This window comes from Halictus rubicundus, chromosome 9 (genome assembly GCF_050948215.1).
Source record: "Halictus rubicundus isolate RS-2024b chromosome 9, iyHalRubi1_principal, whole genome shotgun sequence".
NCBI lineage: Eukaryota > Metazoa > Arthropoda > Insecta > Hymenoptera > Halictidae > Halictus > Halictus rubicundus.
This window is the reverse complement of record NC_135157.1, coordinates 11379452-11404864: the sequence shown is the minus strand read 5'-3', so window position 1 is coordinate 11404864 and position 25413 is coordinate 11379452. Positions and strand designations below refer to the sequence as shown.

The window sequence follows — 25413 nt, the reverse complement described above, 5'->3', positions numbered from 1 at the left end:
ATTCGTCGTTAGATGGCGTTGTTGGCCTCAATTTCACATCAATTGCGAGAAATAAAATATCCTCGTTCTAACTTCGGAATTAAATACCTATTTGGAACTGCAGGCATAATTGCAACGCTATTTGCAAATACACGGTTTAAAATAGTAACAACAGTGTATAACTGAATTTAACACTAGGTTTACGGGACCCGTCAAAATGACGGGTTCTAATATTTTTAATTTCCGATTATTGAGATTGTGAAGATCGATCTACGTGGAGTTACTCAACAAACTTATTTCCTTAGGTATATATTATTTAAAAAATGGCTGAAAACTTGGATAGACACATTCTTCTTATTTTTATAAAGTAATGTAAAATACTCGCTTTTAATGCTCCGTAAACCTAGTTTTAAAGAAATCCACATCGAAATCCTACCTCCAATTAATTCTACAATATATTGATGCATAAATAAATATTTAGTAACGTGTATCAATATATTTCCTTTTTATCTTCACTGAACTCGTATTTTCAAAGCTTCATAATTCTATCCTGACAAGTGAATTCAAATTCCACGCGATGCGCGCGCCTCTGCCCAGTAGATAAGTTTCCAAGAATCGCGCACGATTCAGGACACTCCAGCGACACCGGACTCAGTTGTGCATAAACGGTTGTAACCGTTGTAAGGTTCCGAAAGTACGCGAATAGCTCAGTGTGGTTCGGTGTTATACGGTGAGTGTACACGGTCGATTTCGGTGGAATTACACAGCAAGGAAGGGTGTGGAGTACCGATCCTTCCACGCGGTCGACATTGATCTTTACGGTGGGCGAGTATTCAGTGAGAGAACGTGTGAATATCGACGACGTGACGGCAACACGCACACACACGCAGGATTACGTTATTCGGTAGGTAGAAAACGTGCCCGTTATTCAGGGGAAATCGATACACACTGCTCGCGAGCCACGTGTGTGATGCAGTTATGAGTTCTATCGTAAGCTTGTTTAACGATCAAAACGTTCCGCGCAGTGGCCAGAGAAAAACTCGGCGAGTGGACCCCGAGACCTGTAGCCTCGAGAAATAGAAAGGAAACGGGGGAAAAATAACGGTGAGGTGTCTGGGTGTATGTGTGCGAGGATACTGTGGGAGGAGATCCTCGACGATTTTTGGGGAGCACAGGACCTGACAGAAACATGCCTGGCAATCGAGTAAGCGCCGTGCATGGCGTGAAGCCGCCGCACTATCTGCACGAGTTGCCGGCAGAGGACGAGGAGCGGCTCGAGAAGATATTTCAAAACTTGGATCAGGACGGAAATGGGAAAATCGATGTGAAGGACTTGTCGAAGGCTCTCCGCGAGGTCGGAGTCGACAAATACTATGCCGAGGTGAGCGGAATTTGAAAAAAAAAAGAGTTTGCGACAGCCAGGCTCTCTGGCTCGACGTAGGCGCCAACGTACGATCGAAACGAGCAATGCGGTCGTTGCATGTGACTTTCACAATTCTCGATAGTCTCGTTGGAAAATAATGACTATCAATTACCGTTTACCATGCCGTTCACGTTTGCTTTACCGCTTCATTCATTCCAGTCGCACTTCCGCTGGAAATCGTGGTATAATCGAGATTAGATTGTTCGTTCTGCGAAGACGCGTGTACGCATGCACACCCATTAATCGCGTACTGCAGATGTTACATAAAATTGAAGGTTTCCGATTACTTAGAATATAATATGATTTTAGACGGTCGTTCATAATCGTTTTAGATATAATTCGAATCCAATTTTTATTAATACATAAAAATAGGCATACTTTAATTTTTTTATTAATTCTTTTTTGTTCACAGTAGAAATGAGCATTGGTGTGATAAAGTTCTGTTGAACAGTAAAATATTAAATTCTGTATTTCATTTACTGCGTAGTATTTATATACGATCTTTTCGATCTTTTTACGGTCCGGTATAATTTTTCAAGTTTATTTTTGCGCGTATGATTTGCAAATGTAAAATTCATTGTTATGTAACTCCAGCTCGATAAACATTTGCAGCATTCAAATTTTATTCAAATTTATGCCAGTTTCTAATAATAAACGTTAAAAAGCGAAATTTCAATTGGCTACAAATAGTCTGGGAATAGATTTACACATATTTTTGCCAGACTTGTACGGTTTCTCTGTAGCACTTTTAAAGAACCCACAAAAGGACCTATAAGTATGTACCTACAGACCTCGAACTCTTCGGTATATTTGTACGTAGTAAATATTCTTCGATAAAAATTTTTCGAGTATTTCACGATCACGTTATTTATTTTATTTCCGACACGATGATAAATATTTCTCCGATTCCCAGATTACAGTAATTGTTTTTTCCAGGAATTTTTGGCTAGGTCGGACAGCACCAAAAGCGGTGATATTAGCCTCGCGGAATTCATACATTATGTCCGCGAGCACGAAAAAAATTTACGTCTACAGTTCACTCACCTTGACAAGAACAGAGACGGTTAGTAAACCCAAATAAGAAATGTTGACTAATTACCATTTTGTTCAACTGCTATGAAATCCCGACTTATTATTGAAAATAATTTATATTGCGATTCTATATAGCTTCGATGCAATCAATTCGAATGAATTTGTATTCGTCCAGAAACAACTGGCTTCGATTTTTTTCATTGTCCTACTTATTGACATAATACGATCTTGAACTCATCTCAACCCGGAGACACAGAAAGTTTGACTAGTTGAGCGTCATTATCTACCGTGTGTTCCGGATAAGCATCACCCATCGCGTCATCCTACGTAACAGTAGATAATGATGTCTGCGATCCCCGAGGGGTTAAGGCCGCTTCAAGGTCATATTATGTCCCATTAAATTTTTGTCGCAATTTAATTTTATCACATTTATTTATAGTTATTGATCGCTCAGAAAACTTGCCAACATAAATTCCTTTAATTTTGCAAATTAGAAAAAAAAAGGAATTTTCGAAAATACGAATTGAAAAAAAAGAAACGATGCGTAATTTGGAACATTTTTTTTTAAGTGGTATTAAACGGACGACACTATTAATGTAAACACGAACTTGTACCAATGTTTAGTAAATATTGAGAAAATCAGATTACCGTTGTCGTCATTGTTTCTTATTATTCATTCGATATTGACACATCGTCGGGCGGTGTTGCAGAAAACACAGTTTTCTTTGTGTTGTCCCGTATTGTGACGTATTTTTTATGTTTCCAGGTAAAATTGACTTGGAGGAATTGATAAAATCGTTCGAGGAACTAGGGATAAAGATGGCCGACGGCGAAGCAAAGAAATTGTTGCAACGGTAGGTGTTTTGCGTAGCAACGATTTGCTTGCGTTTGTGCAAATCGTTCGAACGACGTGTAGTTCAAGCTATACACTGCTCGGACGACAATAGCATGAGTCATCTCGTGCGAGCTTTGCGCGCGGGGATCGATACGTTGATACAAAAATCTTTTTCTATTTCATAATTTTGTCGCGATGAAACGGTTTTATTTCAAGAATCTCTCATCCCTGTCGATTCACGTTGCTTATATTGTCCTACTTATAGAATGGACAAAGATGGAAGTCTCACTATTAGCTTCAACGAGTGGCGAGATTTTCTACTTTATGCCCCAAGTACCGATCTGCTGGGTCTTATCGAATACTGGCACCATACAAACGTAAGTATGTTCACACGACATCACCATTGGTGTAACTACATTAGAAACTAGTAAGTAAAAATAGAATAACATCAAACAAATACTATATACATCTTTCCTTTTTTTTTTTGAATACTTTAACAATACAACATTTACAATGATTCTATTAACTAATGAGTCTAACATATTGCACTTGATGGCGTCCATTAATTTAACACTAGATTTACGGGACCCGTGAAAATGGCGGATTCTAATATTTTTAAATTGCAAATATTGAGATTGTAAAAATGCATCTACGAGCAATTATTTAACAAATTGATTTCTTTGGGTATATATTATTTAAAAAATGGCTACAAACTTTGATCGATACGTTCATGTTATTTTTATAAAGTAATGTAAAATAGTCATTATTAGTGCTCCGTAAACCTAGTGTTAAATAAACCTATACAGTCAACGCTTCTTAACAATCATTGGGATTTCATATACTAAATCCTGTACCATTCTACAAAATATCATAGAAGAAACTTGCTAACAATAACACAAAAATTTGAAATAATTTATTTAATAAATTATTACGAACGAGTTTTCGTGGTGTCTTTATTTTTTTTTTCTCGGTCCTCGTTATTTCTGGGATTATGTGCGTCAATTGTCTGCAAACGCGGTTCCGTCTGTTTGAGCAAATAGTAAAAGTTACGCGCTCATCCCTCGTTAATGAAACACAAACGCAGCTGCGCAAATGGCTCTATGCGTCTGCCCGCTAGATAACCATTGTACGATGAACTCGTGGATGTAGTTTGCATGTGTACAAGTGGTAAGAGATCGAGCCGATTCCGGGCCTCTGATTGGTCGACAGAGGGGGCTCGACCGGAGGTGTGACGTGTGGCTGTCATTCGAAATGACCTTGATAATCTGCCAGCTGTTCCCAGCGCCTTTCCCCGCTCTCCGTTAGACGTCCACCTCTGCTCGTCGATTCGACTCGTGCGCGCAAGCGCATTTACAAGCGCGCACGCTTCATGCGCATGCGTCGTGTTGAGCCTTTTTCTTTTTTTATCCGCACAGTCGCTTACCCTCGCATATAGTGGTCGGGAAAGGGTTGCAAGTCGAGCGATGCGCTTTCTAAGGTTGTAATTCGGTTCTCGAAACGGTCGTCGAGTGAAACCTTTGCGTTCAGAGTGATTACGAAATTGGATGTTCCCGTTAAATTTTCGAATTCGTTTTCCAGTAACGAATTGCCTCGTTATGTACTCGCGGAATTTGTAACCCTGACACGATGCATAGGTGTAGCGCACACAATGGTAGGAAACGATGTTATGCTAATTCATCAACGAACCGACGTTTAACATTTCAAGTGATAACGGAAGGAAAACACATAAATTATCTATATTCGCGACCACTTACGTGTCGCTCGTTATTGAACGAAAGTAGACCTTATTGAGAGAATATATATATATATATATATATATACCTACTGCAGAAGTGTGTCTAACTCGACATTTTTGTTTTCTCTACCAAATCAATAAAAATATACTACACGAACAGCATTACAATCGTTTCTCTGTTTTCAATTGCCAAGAAAATCAACGATAAATATTATTTTACGTTCGAATTATTTGATGAAAGTACACGGATTACTCGAACAAGAAGTTAAGTCGACTTTCCTCCGTAGACAAATTAATGAGTGATGTTTATAATGAAACGCGGTACACTTATAACATTTTCTAGTTCGAACTTGATTGTAAGCGACGGGCTTTCTTAGGGTGGCGAAATATGTCTCAACGTTTCGTCAGCCGAGTATGTGCTAGGCTGTGAGGTCATCGTCTGCTGGGTACAGACCGACAATAGTGCTGTACCACAGATCTCGGAGCCCTAGGCCTAGAGACAGCGCCGCCACGAAAACTTGTCGTCATAAATTTTAAGACTGTGTGCGTGGACCGACTCTTTATGTCCCCTCTAATTAACCATCGAAGCAAGTAAGATATTTACGTTATTTCTATAAGTAGTTTTACAAATAGAGAATCACGTTCCCTCGAAAATTCAAATTTATTAGAGTTTTCGCAATGAAGATATAAGAACATGTTCACCTTGCACCCGTGCGCCAGTGTATGCACTCGGAGAAGTAAACGTGTTTACCGTTCGGTCCAGTATCAGTTTCCTCAAAGGATGACGTACCTCGTCATGCCTCGGGTATTTCCGTGACGCAGCAACCATGACTGCATCGGTTTTAGTTAGCGCCTACTTCGCGCGAGTACGGACGTAATTAAATCAATTCAGCGCAAATTAATTTTTCTCTTTTCTTTCATCTCCACTTCCTCGTGTCCCCATCCACCTTGATGAAGCTCGCAAAAAGCATTTCTCGCTTTGTAGTTGCTAAGGAAAACCATTATGTCTCAGGTGTGTTGCTACATCCAATTTACAAGTCAGGATGGTTAACTTTCACGTGAAAAGGGGCCACGTGGTTTATACATTCTTCGCATACTTGTCGAGAGCCAGCTAAAATTTAATTAAATACGACCATTTCTACATGTTGTACTTCCTTGAAACGAGGACTTCCCAAGGTCATTTGGAATAACTTTTTCCTTTGCGAAAATGTTCTCCGCGGCTCTGTTAAGGAATTATTAACGAAAAACACCGACCAATCGGAGCGCGGTTGCAGTGGACGGATTCCGGCTCGGCCAATGCCAACGCCACGCTCAGCGGGGCTTGTCGTAGCCGCGCTCTGATTGGTCCATGCTTTTTGTTAATAACTCTTTAACGAAGCAGCGGAGAACATTTTCGCAAAAGAAAAAGTTATTTCAGATGATCTCAGGAATCAGCCCTTTCAAGGAAGTACCACATTTTTGGGACACATCCTGCATAACCTTCTATCGTTCTGACATATCGTAACATTGTAGTCACTAAAATGTAGATGTTTGGGCACTAATTTACGGAAACTGGAATGACAAAATGTTTATTGAAGTTTCGGTCACAGTTTTTCAACATTTCACTATAACACACGTTTCAATTAAAAATGAATTACTTTGCCAACGTCTCCCAAGTTTACTGCCTTTTTTTAAATATATATGTGAAATGTACTAATAACATACTTTAATTCAGGTTATTAACACTAACCTTGCCGAGCACAAAATGTGACTGGTATACGTTGGTTTATAGAAACCATAAGACATGTGCTCGAGGGAAAAAATGTATTTAATAATTTCCAATGGAAGTATTTTTGCAATTTTAATAACCACAGAAATGAAGAAGCGAGATCGGTACGGTTAGTGTTAAAATAAAAACGTTTTACTTACCAAAGTACCGTTTTTTTATTTAAAGCGTCTAGTAGCAGACGTTGCAAATATTACGGAAGGATTTTGCCTAGGTATGGAATAGTCAAAGCCGATTTATGTACTCATTCTAACAGGTACTCTCCCAGATATACGTATTATGTGACGTATGCTGCAGTGTGGACACTGTAAGATAATGGTGGGGGGCATCCCCGGATGAACCGTATCTTCGTTCCTATTCCCCCACCGTCTCTTCGCGCTCTTCAGTCTCGAGATCGGACTCCGAGCTTTCGAATCGCTGGATCGTGGCGAGGCTCGTTTTCTCCGATTCCGCTGTGCACAATCGTGAAACAGTGCTCGTTTCTATTCTCTCGCTTGTTCCCTCCGTTGTTCACGTGTCCTCGGGCGCAGGTGACACGAGAAGATTTCACGTTGGTACAGCACACGGATCCGCGCCGCGTCCAGTCTATTTTTTTTTGTTCCGGTCTAAGGAAACGCAGAGATTTCGGGCGCAGACGAACCGGTCGCCGATTTTCGTAACACACATTCCGCTGGGATGTACACGTTAAAAAAGCCGGGAATTTTGAAGCACGAGAGCATCCCTTCCACCTGTCAGGTTTGCGAGGAATTTCTTCAAGGCTATCATGAGCTTCTGCAACGGGTGAGTGTCTCACCATGCTGTCTCAATGTAGCTATCTATGGGCGCTCGAAAGGGGCAACGAGTCCAAATCTGGCCGAGAATTACACCGCGGTTCTAACCTCTATCGTGTATTTAAAATAGAATTTCGTGTAGGTAGAATTCGAAACGCCGAGAAGCTTAACTTCGACGAGATTATCGGTTCGAATACTTTCTGATAAATTATCAACGAAATCCGATTCGCACGACGATTAAGATTCGCGTTCCGAAATGGATTTCGAGGTTAGACACCGGAAACCTTTCGACATTTCGTTACAGATTTCTGCCTTCGAAGTCGGTTAGAGGTTATGGAAAGGCTGGGCGAAAATTCACGTGGCGGGAGGAGAAAGCGAAAGCTTGAGGGATCCGTGCTCGCACATTCTTGAACGCTCGGACGACGTTCTTGCGAAATTCAATTCGGCTGATAAACGACTGGAGTGTGTCTATACAAATATTTTCGTACCGAATGTTAATTATCAGGCGGTTGACGATGACGCGGCGTTGTTGTTAAGTAAAATAATATGAAAACTTCCGTTGAGTATGTCGGTATGCTTGCGTGTATGTGTAATTTATTAGTTGAAAGTGGAACCGAAAACGGTTCGGGAATAACCGCGAGAGCTGACCGGCAAGAATTGACAGCGGCTTTGGACGGAACACGTGTCCCCATTGATTCCGCGCTCGGCCTATGTGGGAACCTACGTTTTTGATAGCACCAGACTGAAATCTAGCTTCATAGAACAATATTCTGACCAAGTTTCTAGCAATTGAGACACCATACCGTTCGGTGTTAACACATCGACAAATTGCTGGACTCATTCATGCAAAGCGATGATTCATCGTGAACGTGAAATTTTCTATCCCTTCTCCGGTTTGTTCGAGATTGTTCTGCTTAAACATTCCTTCGCCGCGGGAGCTGTACTTCGCGCGGGAACATTTGTACCTTTCAAATTCACTTTAGCAAGTGAAACTACTTGATTCGTGAAATACATTTTGTGTTATCAACAGAACAAATAAATGATAAGCGATTGCACGATGAATTCTATCTTTACGCAGGATTTTGATGTACATACTTGAATAGTTGATGTAGGGATTTAAAAGCGAGTCTATATTTTTATAGCCGAACCTAAGTCTGACCGTCCTCTAGTATTAAATTAAGGCTATTATGTCAGAAGACATGTAGGCGGGATTATTGCATTATGTCAGTGTAATTACATCATAAGACTAGTAATCCACAGATAACAGAATTAAACACAAATAATTGCATAAAGTACCTGTAATTTACTGAGATATATTTTTTCATGTATTTATAGGAATTTAGGAAATCGTACAGTATTCTTCGTTCGTGTACTAAGTAAACGATTTTTCAAAAATTGCTAATATCACGAAAAGAGTATATTAACATTACTAAGGCTATCGTTTATGTACCATGCTTCGATACGAAATATGTATGTATTCTAACCGGTGACCGGACGATTGTTATCTGACACTCGACTCGCGATATCGATTTCCTCGTAATTTCTGACCAACATTGCCATTCGCATTTTTGCGACAGGTACTAGAGTACTGGAAAATAAAATAATTCAGGTGAACTGGTTAATGCAATTTTCCAATCGTATCGGGCAGATCTAAAAAAAATTTAACGGGAGCTTCAAGTAACGAGTGCTTACCGTATGTATATCGTCCATTCGTTAATCTTATCAGTAAATGTATATAACCATAATATTCAGCGTGCGCGATTATCTACAAACAGGAATTCCATTCTTCCTCGAAAGCTAGATTTTCAGATAAGAAAGCGATTATTTTAAGAAAATACAATTTTTCCGTAAGACGTGTTTGCTAATTGATGGGAGTGCCGTTAAATTATGCAAATGAAACATGTGAAATATAAAATTCACGTCACGTGACCGAGCTGCGGCGGAAGCGTGGGAGAATAGCGCGGTAGAAAGGGAAGTTAGAGTGGGGACACAAGTCTTGCTATGGCGGCACTGGCAATGCGTGTGACAAACACATGCAGCCTTTCCCACAGGGGAGTGGCTTGGTGCCCGCCGTTCTCCATATGCAAGAAAATCGTTGCCCCCACGGGCAGACGCCGAATAGCTCTGACATAGACACTCTAACTCCCTCCCTTCTTAGTATAGACTACACTATACCAATGATTTTCCTCTGGCGCTCTCATTATGCAACCAATGATCTCAAAATACATTTTTCATAGGCTTCGAAGTTACTATATATAAATATATATTACTGTATACATATTACAAGAAGCAAGGTAGTCTCAGATATTAGATAGCTATGTTTTATTAATTATTACTCCGACGGTAGATCAATTTTCCTTAATGTCACGGGGCGTTCTGCTGTTAGCTTGTCCACGTGAAGTAAAGGCGTGCATGATCGCGAGTCCGATTACGGGCATTCTCGTGAATTTTCCGTTCTTGCCGGCCCGACGAGGATTAAAATAATCAGTCTCGTGACCAGCAGCGTGTCTTCACGCCGGGAGAGATATTAACCGAATAGATGTGGATTTAAAGTCGACATTGGGCGAGACATCAAGAGCAATCCGTTGGCTTGCGGCCCGGACACAACCCCAGAGAGCTGCACGCCTCTTCTATCTTTCCAGTTCCGTTTGAAATTCGTTCAACCAAAATTGAACGCGCCGCGACACGATCTAATATTTCTGTTGCACGTGGACAATGGATACCGCCGCGGACATCGATACCGACCACCTCTTCTTGCTTCATCAAGTGCCGTATTTGGTTCGATCTTTTTCGTATTTTTCACCTCGTGTCAGCTCGCTCACATCTACCAGACAGTGCAACAGTTGAAAGAGAAAGGAAAACCTTCGTGACGAAACGCTTGTTCTTCGGACTCTATTCTTTTTTTTTTAAAGAATATCCTATTACGTTCCAGTTCGAATGCTTTCCTTAAAACGATTAGAACACGTCACGCGCGTGTGCCGTTATCGGAAATATTCCGAGGCATTTGAAAACTAACCAACTAGAATTTCTTTCGACAAATTTTCTGATAGATCAACCAGTTTTCTTTTTAAGAATTTTTACGCAGTAAACGTCGACAGAAACCGCTTGTGTAATCAATCGAAGATGTACAAGGTCGAAATCTAATTCATTGAAACCCGACAGTGAGTCTGGCTTCCCCGGGGTAATTTCGTAATTTCGTCTATCGATTTTCCGTGTTCGAAAATTTCAGACCTACGAGAACAGGATTAGATCGGAAAGAGCATAGTCGAGCTCGGTGCAGGTGGATCTAGTGCAAAATTGTCGAGGGCCTGCGAGCATATTGGCGCGGCCCTGTTTACGGCAGTTACCTTGCTCACATGCTCTCGCAATTATAGAGCATTTCGATATATTAAATCCCGGAAAGAAAATACGCGGATTATTTCTATGACGAGCACTCGTTCGACACGTGCTCTGTGAACGGCTGCGTCTACCTTCCGCGCTATTTATCGAAATGTGTATCTATCTAGCGTATCCAGTCGGCGAGATAAAACATTCTTCTCCCCCCACTACGCGCAAGTGACAATGTCATTTTCCCGGTTATTAAATCGAAATTGTTAACAAGCTGTGGCTATGGTAGCTTACCTCGTCAGCTATTCAAGTTATTAACGAATCTACGAAAGTACTATAATTGATTGTATAGTTTTCAACTGAAAACTCTGCAGCATCGTTAAAGACAAGGAAAACAGTGTTTATAATTGAACTTTGAACAGACGATTCACTTATGAGATGCGTAAAACATGATCCGAGTTCAAGAGAGCTTTTAATTTTATAATTCTTAAAGATGCCCTCATTCTTAATTCTTCAACAGTCTCCTGCTACGCCAGGAGTTTTTTTTTATGTAAGAAACTGTACTTCTCGAGGTCATTTGAAATAACTTTTTCCTTGGAAAACACTGACCAATCAGAGCGCGGATACAGCGGACGGATTGGGACCGCGTTTTTCGTTAATAACTCCTTAACGATGCGGAGAACATTTTCGTAAAGGAAAAACTTACTTCGAATGATCTCGGGAATCACCCCTTTCAAGAATATACATTTTTCGAAGAGAAATTTATGCATATATCTTTTTCTGTCGACCTTTGATATGGGTGACGAGCGAAATTCCATTCGGCGATCCTTGACTTTCACTTATCGACTGCCCAGCCAGTGCCAAACCGTTTTCTAAATATTGTTCTGGTGTCTGTTGAAATTGTCAAGGTCGTTCGTAGCGGCGCGCACTTTGAAAAACCGTCTGCGACGCGAACCGATCCGAGCCGACGAGCGTTGAAGCTCGGCGCGTGGAAAAGCGTGATGTAACGTCTGCGACAGATAAGACAGTCGAAAATCGAACGGCGTTTATGTGTTTCACGATGTCTCGCGTGAAAATTACAGCTGATCGGAGTTCAGGAATTATCTGACACGTGGTGCTCCCCGACTGCCGGATCGAGTATAGTCTGGCTGGCGGTTGCGGTCGTGCGATTTTAGCGCGACCGATCATGCTGAACTGGTTGACACCGGCTTCTTTGAGCGCAAGGCGGATAAAGGGAGTCTGTCGCAGCGTTTAATTCCCCGATAGCATGAGTTCCACCCTGCTCATCTTTCCCCAGGAAAATTGAAACGCGGTTCGAGCGGCCACACAATCTGCGCACCGCGTGTACGCGGATTTGTTGTGCTCGCCTGACGACACGAATGAAAAAAATATATATATATAAGGACGAATTGGATATTAAAACATGGCGATCAGAAGGTTTAATCGTTCGCGTACGACTTATCGAAGCGAAATTCGATTTTTCGCGCTATGGACTGTCTTCAAATGCAAGGCAGTTGGCCCCGTTCTCCGGTACATAACGCGAGCGCGAGCATAACCGTAGAAACACGATGCCGTCGTAATCGCAATGCATTGTATGCGACACGATTGATTATAATTTCTACGATGGTTTTCAGTATATGGATATCGGAGAGGACATTGGCGTCCCCGAAGATTTCACGACTAGCGAAATGGTCTCTGGAATGTGGTGGCGACACTTGGTGTCCGGTGGCGTAGCCGGTGCTGTTTCGAGGACGTGTACCGCGCCTTTGGATCGGATCAAAGTGTACCTGCAGGTAAGCGTGGAAAACAAACATTGCCTAGAAAGGAGGACAACGGTCAACTATAACACGCCGATTTTTTTTTCATACGAAATTTACAGTTTGCAGATCAAAGAAATATAGGGTAACGGACCCCAATTACTGTGGGGGTACCAATCACTGTGCCTATATTAATTATATTTATTTTTGAAGCATAATGAATATTTAAAAAAGACGTAAATATCATAAAAATCGAGTCTGGGAGGGGTGCTGTTTTCTCTCTGTAAATTATTGTTGTCGTTCTTCGGATAATTTCACATGGGAAAGTCTGAATATCGTAAACAGTGAAATTGTAATAGAAAAAAAAATGGTCAGCTCCAGCTTTGTTTTATTTTATGACGAAGAAACATAATTCCAGGTGCACGGAACCCGACACTGCAAAATTATGAGTTGCTTCAGGTACATGCTCCGTGAAGGAGGATCGCTTAGCTTTTGGAGAGGGAACGGTATAAACGTACTTAAAATCGGACCTGAAAGCGCGCTAAAATTCATGGCGTACGAACAGATTAAGAGAGCAATTAAAGGAAATGACGTTCGAGAGCTCGGATTGTACGAACGATTAATGGCAGGATCTTTAGCCGGAGGAATCAGTCAGTCAGCCATATATCCGCTAGAGGTATTATAAGAACATTAGCAATAGTGCAGCAGAGAACACTAATGAAAGTATCTGTACGAACTACGACTATTCGAAGCCTTAATATTGTTCGATAATGATTCCTTAATTATCTGTGGAATCTGTGATCTCTAAGAGTACATCTGAGAGATGTTACAGAAAAATACTGTTTAGATGATCCAGAGATGCTTCCATCAGTGCTCCTTTTGGTAATAGTAATAGTAATACAAGTCTAATGTTTATTATCCGATACTGATGCTGTGGCTGATGTGTTCCAGGTACTCAAAACTAGATTTGCACTTAGAAAAACAGGAGAATTTTCTGGTTTACTCGATGCAACAAAGAAAATATACACACAAGGAGGTCTAAAATCTTTTTACAAAGGATACATCCCGAATTTAATAGGGATACTTCCATATGCTGGCATCGACCTGGCTGTGTATGAAGTTAGTACTTAGAAGTGATACGGATATAGATGTAGAATAGATTTTAATATTTGTCTTTTCCTTATAGACTTTAAAGAATAGGTATTTGCGAACACACGACAAAAACGAACCACCACCATTTTGGATATTATTACTGTGCGGAACAACTTCTAGTACAGCTGGCCAAGTGTGTTCATACCCGTTAGCTTTAGTTAGGACACGATTACAAGCTGATATTGCACCAGATAAATCTCCTAACACCATGGTCGGTGTTTTCAAAGAAATTATTAGAAAGGAAGGAGTCCGTGGATTATACAGAGGTTTAACACCAAATTTCTTAAAGGTACAGTGCAGTTAATTATAAAAGTAGGTCAACTATATTTTATGAAAGCGTTTATAAGCTTATCTATTTTCGATTTCAGGTGGCCCCAGCCGTATCGATTAGTTACATAGTTTACGAGAATTTCAGAGGACTACTAGGTGTAAATATGACGTGATGAATATTTATGTTAGGTGATATTAATTTAATTAAATTATTCTTTAAATCTATCTAAAGATATATAAGCCATTCAATCATCGGCTAGTATAATAAGCAATTCGGGCACGCTCTGCCCCTTGTTGAACGTAACGTCGCTTATTTATTGTTAACTTGAGGCTTTCCCAATTATTTAAGCGTTCACTATTTCTATTTCTCCCGAACGTATCGAGCTATCGTCGTATATCGATTAACACGCGTTTGTGAAAGATTTCAATCAAGAGGCTGATTGTAATAAAATGGCCAGTATAGGGGATTGAAATAACTTCCAATGCATTCGTACATGTACATTCTGCGTATGTTCGACATATTGCATTAACGGCTCAGTTGTAATCCCTGTTGATTACTTACATTCACATTTTTGTCTCTAAGAAGCAGAACAAATGTGTAAATTCTTAATTTCGAAATAGAAACGATAGTACAAAGATCTTCGGAAAAGAAGTATTACGACTTAATTTCATTTTATCTTTCTTCTTTTTTATCAAAAAAAAAAATGGAAAAATAATACGTTTGGTTATTGAAATGTAAAGGAAAGTGAAATTTTTCACGTACAATTTGCAAAATGCTCTGAAAATGGTTTAGCATATTCACGTATAGGTAATATGAAACATTGTTTTATCAAAATATAAACGAATGTATTCCTTAACAAATACGCTAGAAAATGTTACAAATTGTGAAAATAGGGAGGGTAGGGTTATATTGATACTGTGATATGTATGGTTATAAGCTAAATTGGGAACGTAATTCAGTGCATAACATCTAATTGATAGTAAGAAAATTTATTTAATTTTTATTAATTCTATCGTCCAGTCAATCGTCGACAAGTAATAATAATCATAATTATAATAATAATCTCTCCGGAAACAGGATGTTATGCTGTGAATTGCAATTAGAAAACTGCTCGTTTCATCGATCTTTTTATAATTCATGTATTAAAACTTACTCCATGAACGAATATTAACACCGTTCATGCGTTATCTGTTACACATTTGTTCCAACATAATTCATCTTCTAGTTAATGAATTTTACGAACAAGATGTGTATATCGTGTATATTATAAATATGTACAGTGACGCTTGATGGAAGTGTATCGTCGCGAGATAGTATTTATAGCCGCGTCTATTCACTTTTACCCATTAAAGTAATAGCAAGAATACGAATGACGAGAGATGGTGGTAATGCTCGGCAATCTTCGTAATACATTCTGGATGAACGCGAGCTATTATTTATGGTACTGCGTTTATAGAACTAGGAGTACCTTATTACTATTTTCCATCACATTTTAAATAGACAAAAAATATGTTTAAATGCAAAATTGCAGAACCCGTGTTTTGGGTAATTTATAGCATTTACATTTTAGTATATTGTATAGGAAAATATCATAATTCGTGTTGACATTTGGTGTAATTTTTAAGTTATGAGACAGCCATGATATTTTCAGAAGAATACTTTGTAAATAATTCTGATAAGTTGAAAGGGAGCTATAAAAACACTTTCCTTTTAGTATGCTACGCAAAAATCAAATATATTATACAGTATCACACAGTTTTTTGCTGAACTGGTAATTACTCCAAATTCAGAAACAGTGCGAATTGATGAGGGCTATTCTGGTTCTTTCTATGGCTCGATGTTCATGTACACGTAAGACTTTTGTAAAGAATAAACGTAATTTATACATTATTGTAAAGCAATTTGGTTCCTAAATAGTTAACACTGGTTGTCAAATTTGACTGGTGGCAGATTATGTAATACATGTATAATTTCATGTTACAAACGATCTTCCTGCCTCAACCTATATATATATGATGTACAATATATATGTATGCTATAATATTCATCCTATATAATATAACATACATATATATACATATTAATAATAATATTAATTCCATTTAAGAATATATATAAGTTGTGCTTCGTATAAAAATAGTCACTTTTTACTGTATTACCTATTTACCTGCTACTACAGTTTTATGTCATTCACCAAAGAATATCTTTTATGATTTGCCGAACAATTATATAACTGTTTATTATATTATTATTCTTGATATATCGACTCTTGTATGCAAAAAAATGATTATGATATTTATTCTTGCAAATAAAATAATCCTGTAGAAGTTTTACGTTACTATTTTGCTAGTTACTTTGTATCTTCATGATGTATCTTCTTGAATTCAGTATTAAATAGACTTTTTATCATTGGAATCATGTACTTTATATTTTGACTGACTGTAATCGTATTTAAAATGTGTTAATAAATTTATTTGTGATACATTTGTTTTCGTTACAAAATTATCATGCATAGCGATTCTGTGCAAATAACTATTTTATTTTAATCACATTTTAACAAAAATATAAGTTCTTAAAATAATGTGCTTTATACATCTCAAGTATATCTTTTTTTTTATTAAAAAATTGTTACAAAATAGAAGCAGATTTTACTATACATGTTCGTTAATCTAAATTGTTCTTGATCTTTTGTTTCCTATGTTTTTATTCTTAACTAAAAATAAATATAGCTACGTTTTTATAATATACCCACTAAACAAGAAGAGAAACGAAAGATCAATATAGAGTCAATGTATACGGAATGCTTGTACATTAGTTAGGAACATGATTAATTTATTATTGAAGATATTAGTTTTCATACGAATTTATGAAGTTCATTTACTAGTTTTGTCGATAGTTATATTGCACGGTTTCACACTATTAACTAATAACAAAGTGATGTAAAATATTTCATCTTATTGTACCAAATCTCTATTCAGTATATACAAATATAAATGAAAAAAAAATATAAAGTAGTAGAACATTATATTAAAATGTTCGACGGAATGACCTTATATAATTCAAATAATATCCAATGTCAAAAAGACATTTGAGCAAAAAATTGTCAAAAATCTTCTTGTAAACTATACTTATCTATTAAATATCATGTTAAGTAAAATGCACATACATATGTATAGAAAATAGTAAGCCCAAGAAATATGCTAAGCATCAGAACATGATACCAGTGTGGAATGTCACAGACGGTTTTATGAAATATTTTTAGACTGTGTCTAAAAGTTTTGCAGCATCTTCGTCTAGGATCCAATATAATTCTCCATTGTGTGGTTGTACACGAGCAGCCGGTAAACTTTCTCTATCTTGTAAGATTTTCTGCGAGATATTAAATTTAAGAATGAAAATATGGCTTTTACATAAATATAATCAGAAAAAAACGTTTGTTGTAATCTCAATGATATAATCACCTTAACAATTTCAGCTTTGCCAGATCCAGTAATGGGAAATATGCATTTTTTAGCATTATTTATTACAGGGAGCGTGAGAGTAATGCGAGATGGAGGTGGCTTAGGAGAGTCGTTAATTGGACAGACCCACAAACTTGATTCATTCAAAACCTTATGGCCAGGAAAGAGCGAACACGTATGCCCATCAGGACCCAATCCCAAGAGAAGTACATCAAAACATGGAACACGATCAGGAGGAAAGAAAACAGATATCTTCTTAATATAATCTTTTGCAGCCTCTTCAGCTATAAATAGGACAATTTATGAGATAAGAAACAAATCTTCAAATGAAAGAGAAAGTATGTAGATTCAAAGATTTTACCGGACAAGTCGGGATTAATTTTTATGAATTGATCCTCTGTTACTGGTATTTTTCCAATTAATTTTGCTTTGTATTCGCCATAAGTTGAATCATTACTGTCAAAAGGAACAACCCTTTCGTCGCAGAAGAAAAAGTACCATTTACTCCAGTCAGTTGTGAGGCTGGGTAAACACGTGGCCAACAGTTGTACCAAAGAACCCCCTAATAAATGTAAGTATTTCATTACCAAACGAATATTTCAATGAACAAAATATGATCGATTCAATAGTAATGTTTTGAAAACAGGTACAGTGAATTTACCATTTACCACTGAAATGAGTTTTTCTCAACAACAAAAAATCACCTTATATTACATAATTACAGAACGTTTTTTTTACATAATTTCTAACCTATGCATTTTTACATCCTGAAGTAAAATGAATCTAATGTAAAATAAAACAATTCATACAATTAAAATTACATTCATGATCGAAATATATCACCTGATAATCCAACTTTGAACGTTTCACCGCTAGCAAGTGCCTCTTCGGCACTTGTTTCGAGAAGATTAGACAAACATGACACCATAGATCCGTCCCGAGGGTCGATTAATATTTTCTCCATTATTTGCGGCCGACTTTTAGACAGCTCTCGAGTTTTTAGTCATACGTAAACCCAATGTGATGAGTGTAATTAACTAGGAAGTGCAAAGATGCAAGGTGGTATTATACAGTTACAGAGCATCGGTTAACAGTGTAATCAGAATACAGCATTAGATATTAACAATGACACGTGATGATCGTACGATAACTACCTTCCGAACGTTACTATGATTGGGATATTCATTTATTTTGCGCAAAAGACGTATTTGGGCTAACGTGAGATCACAATATGGATCGCATCTTTGGAAAAAACAATTTGTGCTGGGCACCAAAGAATAGTAATTTTATTGATATAACCTATAACCAATACATTCTCGCAATATATCAATTTTAAATCTATACTTCTCAATATTTTTCATATGGAAACGATCTCGACTTTATTATGAAAACTCGACTTCGATCAATTTTCTCATAGAACAAGATATATTTAGTTGCCGACAAAAATGTAATTTAGCGATGAATAGAAAATGTTATACATACATACTTACAGGGCTATCACGTAACTTAGAAACTCGTGCGCAAGAGAGCAACTATAAACGGTAACAGCGCAATACATATACAATTCAGAATACCCTCCACAATGTTGTGTAATTGAAGAGATGCAGTGCGACAACAGTGAACGGGAAATTTCTTTTCGTCCTGATTGGCTGATGACTTGTACTGTGGGCGGTTTATTATTTAAAATTCAATTTTTATATTGGTCCAGTCACAGACGAGGTATAGGAGTAGACCAATCACCATATGGGGTTTCGTGTCTCACACAAAATAACTCGTTTTGTTACGCCCTCTATGCCGACAAACAATAAATGTTGGAACTAGATCCACGAAAACGCGATTAAATCTGATCAAATACATACAGACTCCAAATCATATTACACACCCGTAGTAAAAATGAAGTATACGGAATAGTCAGTTCTTGCTAATACTAATATTCACAAATAGGTTTCAGTTGGATTTCTTCACTGTTTCCGTATTACGGTACACGAGTAGCCAGAAAATTTATTAGAGCAACAATTCAAGCTCTACCCAACTCTACTTTGCGTGACTTCCTTTTTAAGTTCACCTTTTTAAGGGAAGAAGACTGTCAGTAGTCTTCGGGTAGAATCAAGCTCAATCCTCAGAAAGAGAAGAAATACTCGTCAACACTACACTTGGTACCGGCTACAATCACCTGTTACCACTTGTTACCACTGGGCTTGCATGCGAAACGACCTATACCATGCTACATTTTAGTTCTATTTTGTTTTATGTCTTATATGTACATGTTTAACATTGTACTTTATTTGGTAAGAAATAAAGAATATTAGTTACAATAGTTAATGCGTTCTTTCCCTACCCTGGACATCAATATTCGATATTAGAATTGAATTAATGTCTTGGAAAATTTCGGGAACAGCAAATTTTTTAGTTGTATTAGGAGAATATGATAGTAAAAGAGGTGGCATGAAAATTTGGTGCCGCCTCTTTTGCTATCATGTTCTCCTATTAGAAATCCAAAAATTGCTAAAAATTTTCGAAAATTCCGAAAATCATACTCAGTATTAGGAGAATATGATATCGAAGGAGGTGGCACGAAATTCAGTAGTATAACTCAACGACAAGTCGGACGTTCGGGAAAAATGGAGGGTTCAATAATTATATACGCAGATACGTCTTTTCATTACATTGTCTTTATTTATTCATTGTTGATTGTTACATAAATTGGTTGTGTTAAAATACTTTTAAAATATTGCATTGGACCGCTGGGGTGCAGCATTGTACCGGTGGCACTGAAATCGCATGCGTGAGCATTCTCGTATTCTCTCTGCCAGCGATTGTTTAATCTAGTAACAAAGGATTCACTCGCATTGGTCATTTTCGTTCGTGCGATGTAGTGCGGCCTTTATCGTTACTTGTAAGTAGATACTTTTTACGCTGGCAAGTTGACGATAGTTTTTTATCCCTCCAGAACCATGAAGTCATTTAGATTTTCGTGAAAGTCATTCTTGGTTGAGGTTAATAATAGTTGTAATTAAAAAATTGTAAAAGGAATAGTGTAAGGTGACGTGAAAGTGATTACTCCCGAACAATGGATATCGAACAAATTCTTCGATACGACATTAAGCAATGTTTAAATTCGATAGTGGTTGGCGTAGATACAGAGGTTATCGAAGGATGGACCAAACTGAGAAAATTAGAAAGCGGGCCAGCGTACGGGCGGCTAAGCGATTACGAAAGTATTTTGACGGAAATACTCAACGACGAGATATCGAATGTGGACGAGGTCCCGGGGATTTTGGCGTGGTTCGCAAAATATCTGACGGAGAAACCATATTCCGCGAACCCGATTTCGAATGCTATCGCAGCGATGATAAGAAACACAGAAATCAGATGTATGTCCGATTTAACGATGATACTCCAGACGTTACTGAAATACAATGTGTATCTGCCAGACACTGCGGATCACTCTTATCTTTGCGAGGCAATTGTCATAAGACTGTCTACATTTTCAATGCCGCCCGATCCGAAAGAGATTTCCGAATTCACTGACAATGCAACCAAAGTTCAAAACTTCTTGAAAACAGTACAAACACAGTCTAAGAATATCGAGAAGAACAATTTAATTTTTATATGTTTGCAAACATTATATAGCATTATATCAGACACTACACGTAAACAAGACCCTGGACCTGGTTTGGCAGTTGTATTGCAGCTCGTAGAACCTAGTATCATACCCCAAGCTGTTAGTTGGATACTTTTGGAATCACACTACGACGCGCAATTGACTCATGCCTTGAAAGTGCTATGCAATTGGCTACCACAATGCAGGGGAGACCGACTGAGCATTTGGATCATGAAATTTATACTTGGTTTAGAGAAGCAAAACAAATATTCCGTACTTATCGAGGTCACAAAGGCAACCCTTGATGTTATGTTTCGCGCTTTGCTGGTGCCAGTAATTCGCCAGAATGCTTCCGAAATTGTATTTCATGTTTTGAGGAAACAGGGCTCTCCGGCGCTGTTTCGAGCTTCAGAGAGAAATATACAAAGAGTTTTAACTTGCTTAAAGAAAGAAGATTCGGAATCGAGCAAGAAATGCATGCAGAACTTGATCGATATTTTCAAAGTACATACATTAAGATTTCCAGGTCAATGTTTATATAGTAACATAGAAAACAGTTTTACCGTTCAACCTAGAATGAATGCTGTTAAACTGATTTTGGATGATCAAGTTTGGGGTAACGAAACAGAAGAGATTGAGCCTATAATCGAATCGCCGAAACCACAGTCTGGAAAAGTTGGACTTTCCAATCTTGGGAACACTTGTTATATGAACAGCGTACTGCAAGCACTATTAATGACCAGACAATTTTGTTACGAAGTATTAACATACAAGTCCTCGAATAATCCAAATGATCATGTTGTACTTAAGAATTTACAAAAGCTGTTCACTCTTTTATTGTATTCGAAAAGAATTTCATTGGCACCAACTGAAATTCTATTAGCATCCCGTCCAGCTTATTTTCTACCGGGCCAACAACAAGATAGTTCAGAATTTCTCTGGTTAATATATTGTTATTATTATAACGTTTATTCTTTTGAAATGAACATATTACAGTTACTACTTGCTTATCATAGGTTGTCTCATTAGCAAGAAGTAATTAGATTTTATAATTGCTTTATTACATCAGCTTTATCAATCGAACGTTATGCTGTTTGTATCAATTGATTTATTTATTTCAACAGTCATTTATTGAATCTCTTACATGAACAAGAAAAATCTGCTACTGTGAACTGTGAAGCTAACGATTCCAATCTCAAATATAAGGACGACAAAGAAATAAATGATGTCTCATCGACAAATGAGGATGGAGGTTCTATTAAGCGTTGGACAACCGAAGAAGATTTAACTGGAAGTATATCCTTAGAGAGGAAAACGCAATCGTTAGCTGATTTTTCAAAAGGTACCATTTACTCTTTATGCTCGCACTGCACTATATTTACCAAAGCTTAACATTAATGTTATTTCACAGGTGACGATTTAGCACAGTCCCAGCAGCTCAGTGATTCTCACTCAGACTCCACCGACAGTGGAATACAATCTGTGGGTGGGGAGGATACTGGCACTCAGGTACCTCTGGTGCACAGGGTTCTAGGAGGGAAATGCAAAATTACTTACCAGTGCGCACAGTGTGATACCAGTTCGCACAATACGGACAAGTTTCGCGACTTACAACTGTGCTTCCCAGAGGAGATACAGGAGAACCAAGAGGTATCCGTGCAAGATCTCATCAACTATTATCTGACGCCGGAGAAGTTGACTGGCGAGAACAAGTACAGGTGCGACAAGTGCATGAAACTGTGCGATGCACAAAGGATTATTAAGATCCTGCACACGCCGACCTATCTGATCCTGATACTGAAGCATTTCCGTTACGATTTTGATACCCGGTTAAGAACGAAACTCCGGCACAAAGTAATGTATAACGAAACTATACAGTTACCGGTATTGACGCCGTTATGCACAACCACCGAAACGTACCAATTGTATGCCGCTGTAGTTCACTCCGGCTACAGCGTGGACTACGGTCATTATTTCACATACGCCCGCGACTCGAAGCAGAATTGGTACAAGTTCAACGACAGCTACGTTTCACAGACCACCTTCAACGACTTCAAGGATCTGAAACCGCCTGATACACCGTACATATTATTCTACGAAAAGTCCGTACCGTTCGACGGAGTTTACGACGAGGATAAACCGGAATTAACGACGCTGAGTAAAGCGCTGCAAAGCCTGGTGGCGAACGACACCTCGGCTTACATCGAGGAACTGAGGCATCAGGCGGAGAAGTCTCAGCACGGCCGACAAAGCACCGTGCTGCTGCGGAGGAACGAGAATTCCGACGACGAGAATCCCCCTCCCAGCAGTTGTCGGGGCGCAGTTAATATGCCCGCGAGTCGTTTTCTTTATTAGATTAATTTCATATTTAAATAATATATTCTTTTATGAGAAATTGAAGTTCCAGGTGACTTTGTAATACATATTCCTTACGACTACGGAGAGGAGAAGATAACGGTTCCTTTGTAATTACAGTGCTATTCGCCTCGATCGGTGTAAGTGTTCAGTACCCCTGGAAAAAAAACAGTATTTTATAAAAATTACTATGTATATTACCGTAGCCCCATTTCTTTTATAATTTTCCAATGTACGTTATCGTTCGGCACACGGTGTACCACGTATATGAAAGCCGTACGTAAAATTCTGTTTCGCCTCCACGAGGGAGAAAGAACGATCGCCGTTGCTCTCAGAGGGTCGTGTCAAAGGAAGGGAGAATTTCATTCCTGTCTCATAGCAGTTTGTACAAAAGAAGTAATCTGTGTAACACGTTAGGCGATGCACATTATACTCTACGACATTTTTGTGTACGACATTTCATAACGGTTCTTGAACAGTTCGAGTAACGCGTTGTAAACAAATTCTTACCGTAGGTCGGTGAATACTGCATTAAAACGTTGTCAAGTACGGTCACCGAATATTCGTCGGACTTTTCTAATAGTCGTTTCCTCGGCGGAGACGACGCTATTGGAGGAACTGTATCGAAGAAGATAAGCTCGACTTTTTGTATGAAGCGTAACACAATCGGCTGTGTTTATACGCACGCGCGTGTTTACAAACAAGCGAAGGCGATCGCGAAAAGACCGGGAACACTAATCGTCGGCTTTTCGTGTTCTCCGTGCACAATTTAGTTCGGACAAGCGTTCATTGTTACGTGCAAAAACAAAAAAAAAAAAATGCAGGCGCGTTATTCGTCGACGCTACGCCACGTTACAAATTGCTGAAGTTTATCCTCGACATCGTATCCCGTGTACAAGGTGTTCATAAATTCGTAACTTACTTGACAAACGGCATTTCCGGTTCGGGACGAGCGTAACAACGCTGGAAGCACCGTTCTTCGGTCGGAACAATTAATTTGTTCAACAACTTGTCGCCGCGAGAAATCCGACATGGATCGTTTCGGCCGATCCGGTGTTGAGCCAGCGTCGAGAAGAAAATTCGACGATTTTCCGCCGATTTTGCTTCACGCGTGTCCGTAGCGTTCAACGCGAAGGAACAGGGAAAACCCGAGGGAAAAGTGTAAGATCGATAGTTGCTATTATTGTAAATAGATGTATTTTAATCATAGTTACGATTTAAAGGAAAAAGAAAAACACTCCAAGCATTACGAATCTGTGATAAATTTATACTGTCGAATTGATAATGTTAATTTCTCTTAGCTCAGTATTCAAACGGGACGACCACATCAGCCACTCTTTAATTTATATAACGATTCAAGGAAACGCTCTTAGTGTACAGTATTCGTTAGGTCTTATAGATTTGTAAATGTCCCTAGACAGTTCGCGTGAACAAATTCTTCATGTAACATCGTTTATTTATTGTTCATTCGATATATTCATCGCTACGAAGAACGGCACAAAAGAAAGAGAGAGAAGGAGAGAGAGAGAGAGCACGATTATTAAGCGGCCGCAGGACGTGAATAAGCGAGCGTTCAAACTGATTCATTTTAAAACTGCACAATCGCATTGTCGGCATCGATCAAACGATTTACAGCGTGTGGTGCTTTTGGTTTCTATCCGTGTTTTATTTATGTTACATTAACCGTAACTATAATGTAGAACGAGTGTGAAAGACTTATTAAAGTACAGTTCGAAATAATAAAATTGATCGTTGATACTTGTCCAGTTCTCCGGCGATCTTCGTCATTCATCATCATCATCATCCTCTGCTTCACTAGAAAACATTGTTATTCTTAGCGTGGATCGTCTGTCGGATGTTTTACAAAATTAATAAAAAAAAAAATATATACAAAATTTTTTGTATTAAGATTGTATGTTTTTTAATATTTTTTATATTTTAATATCT

The 25413-nt window shown here is 38.5% G+C and overlaps 3 protein-coding genes across 8 annotated transcripts; 2 read left to right on the top strand and 1 right to left on the bottom strand.

Annotated features, from left to right (window-relative positions):
- The first annotated feature begins 618 nt into the window (after nucleotides 1–618).
- Scamc (Short Calcium-binding Mitochondrial Carrier) lies at nucleotides 619–16530 on the top strand. 6 transcript variants are annotated; one of them, XM_076793345.1, is made up of 10 exons: nucleotides 619–883; nucleotides 1005–1360; nucleotides 2339–2465; nucleotides 3201–3288; nucleotides 3535–3646; nucleotides 12501–12659; nucleotides 13042–13299; nucleotides 13575–13742; nucleotides 13810–14064; nucleotides 14144–16530. In XM_076793345.1, the coding sequence occupies exons 2-10, from the start codon at nucleotides 1169–1171 to the stop codon at nucleotides 14216–14218; spliced, it is 1434 nt and encodes a 477-aa protein (XP_076649460.1). In that variant the 5' UTR covers nucleotides 619–883; nucleotides 1005–1168; the 3' UTR covers nucleotides 14219–16530. The 6 variants fall into 6 exon arrangements, with proteins under 6 accessions (XP_076649460.1, XP_076649464.1, XP_076649466.1 ...); XM_076793349.1 differs by lacking the exons at nucleotides 619–883; nucleotides 1005–1360; nucleotides 2339–2465; nucleotides 3201–3288; nucleotides 3535–3646 and adding exons at nucleotides 4046–4920; nucleotides 5382–5595; XM_076793351.1 differs by lacking the exons at nucleotides 619–883; nucleotides 1005–1360; nucleotides 2339–2465; nucleotides 3201–3288; nucleotides 3535–3646 and adding an exon at nucleotides 4711–4920.
- A 34-nt stretch (nucleotides 16531–16564) lies between these two features.
- Pgls (6-phosphogluconolactonase) lies at nucleotides 16565–18485 on the bottom strand. Its single transcript, XM_076793354.1, has 4 exons — nucleotides 18351–18485; nucleotides 17869–18069; nucleotides 17508–17791; nucleotides 16565–17415 (listed from the first exon to the last, which is right to left on the bottom strand). Exons 1-4 carry the CDS (start codon nucleotides 18469–18471, stop codon nucleotides 17305–17307), a joined length of 717 nt encoding a protein of 238 aa, XP_076649469.1. The 5' UTR covers nucleotides 18472–18485; the 3' UTR covers nucleotides 16565–17304.
- Nucleotides 18486–20408: 1923 nt separating this feature from the next.
- Nucleotides 20409–24701, top strand: LOC143357548 (ubiquitin carboxyl-terminal hydrolase 35). Its single transcript, XM_076794115.1, has 3 exons — nucleotides 20409–22052; nucleotides 22236–22453; nucleotides 22523–24701. The coding sequence occupies exons 1-3, from the start codon at nucleotides 20578–20580 to the stop codon at nucleotides 23464–23466; spliced, it is 2637 nt and encodes an 878-aa protein (XP_076650230.1). The 5' UTR covers nucleotides 20409–20577; the 3' UTR covers nucleotides 23467–24701.
- Nucleotides 24702–25413: the final 712 nt, after the last annotated feature.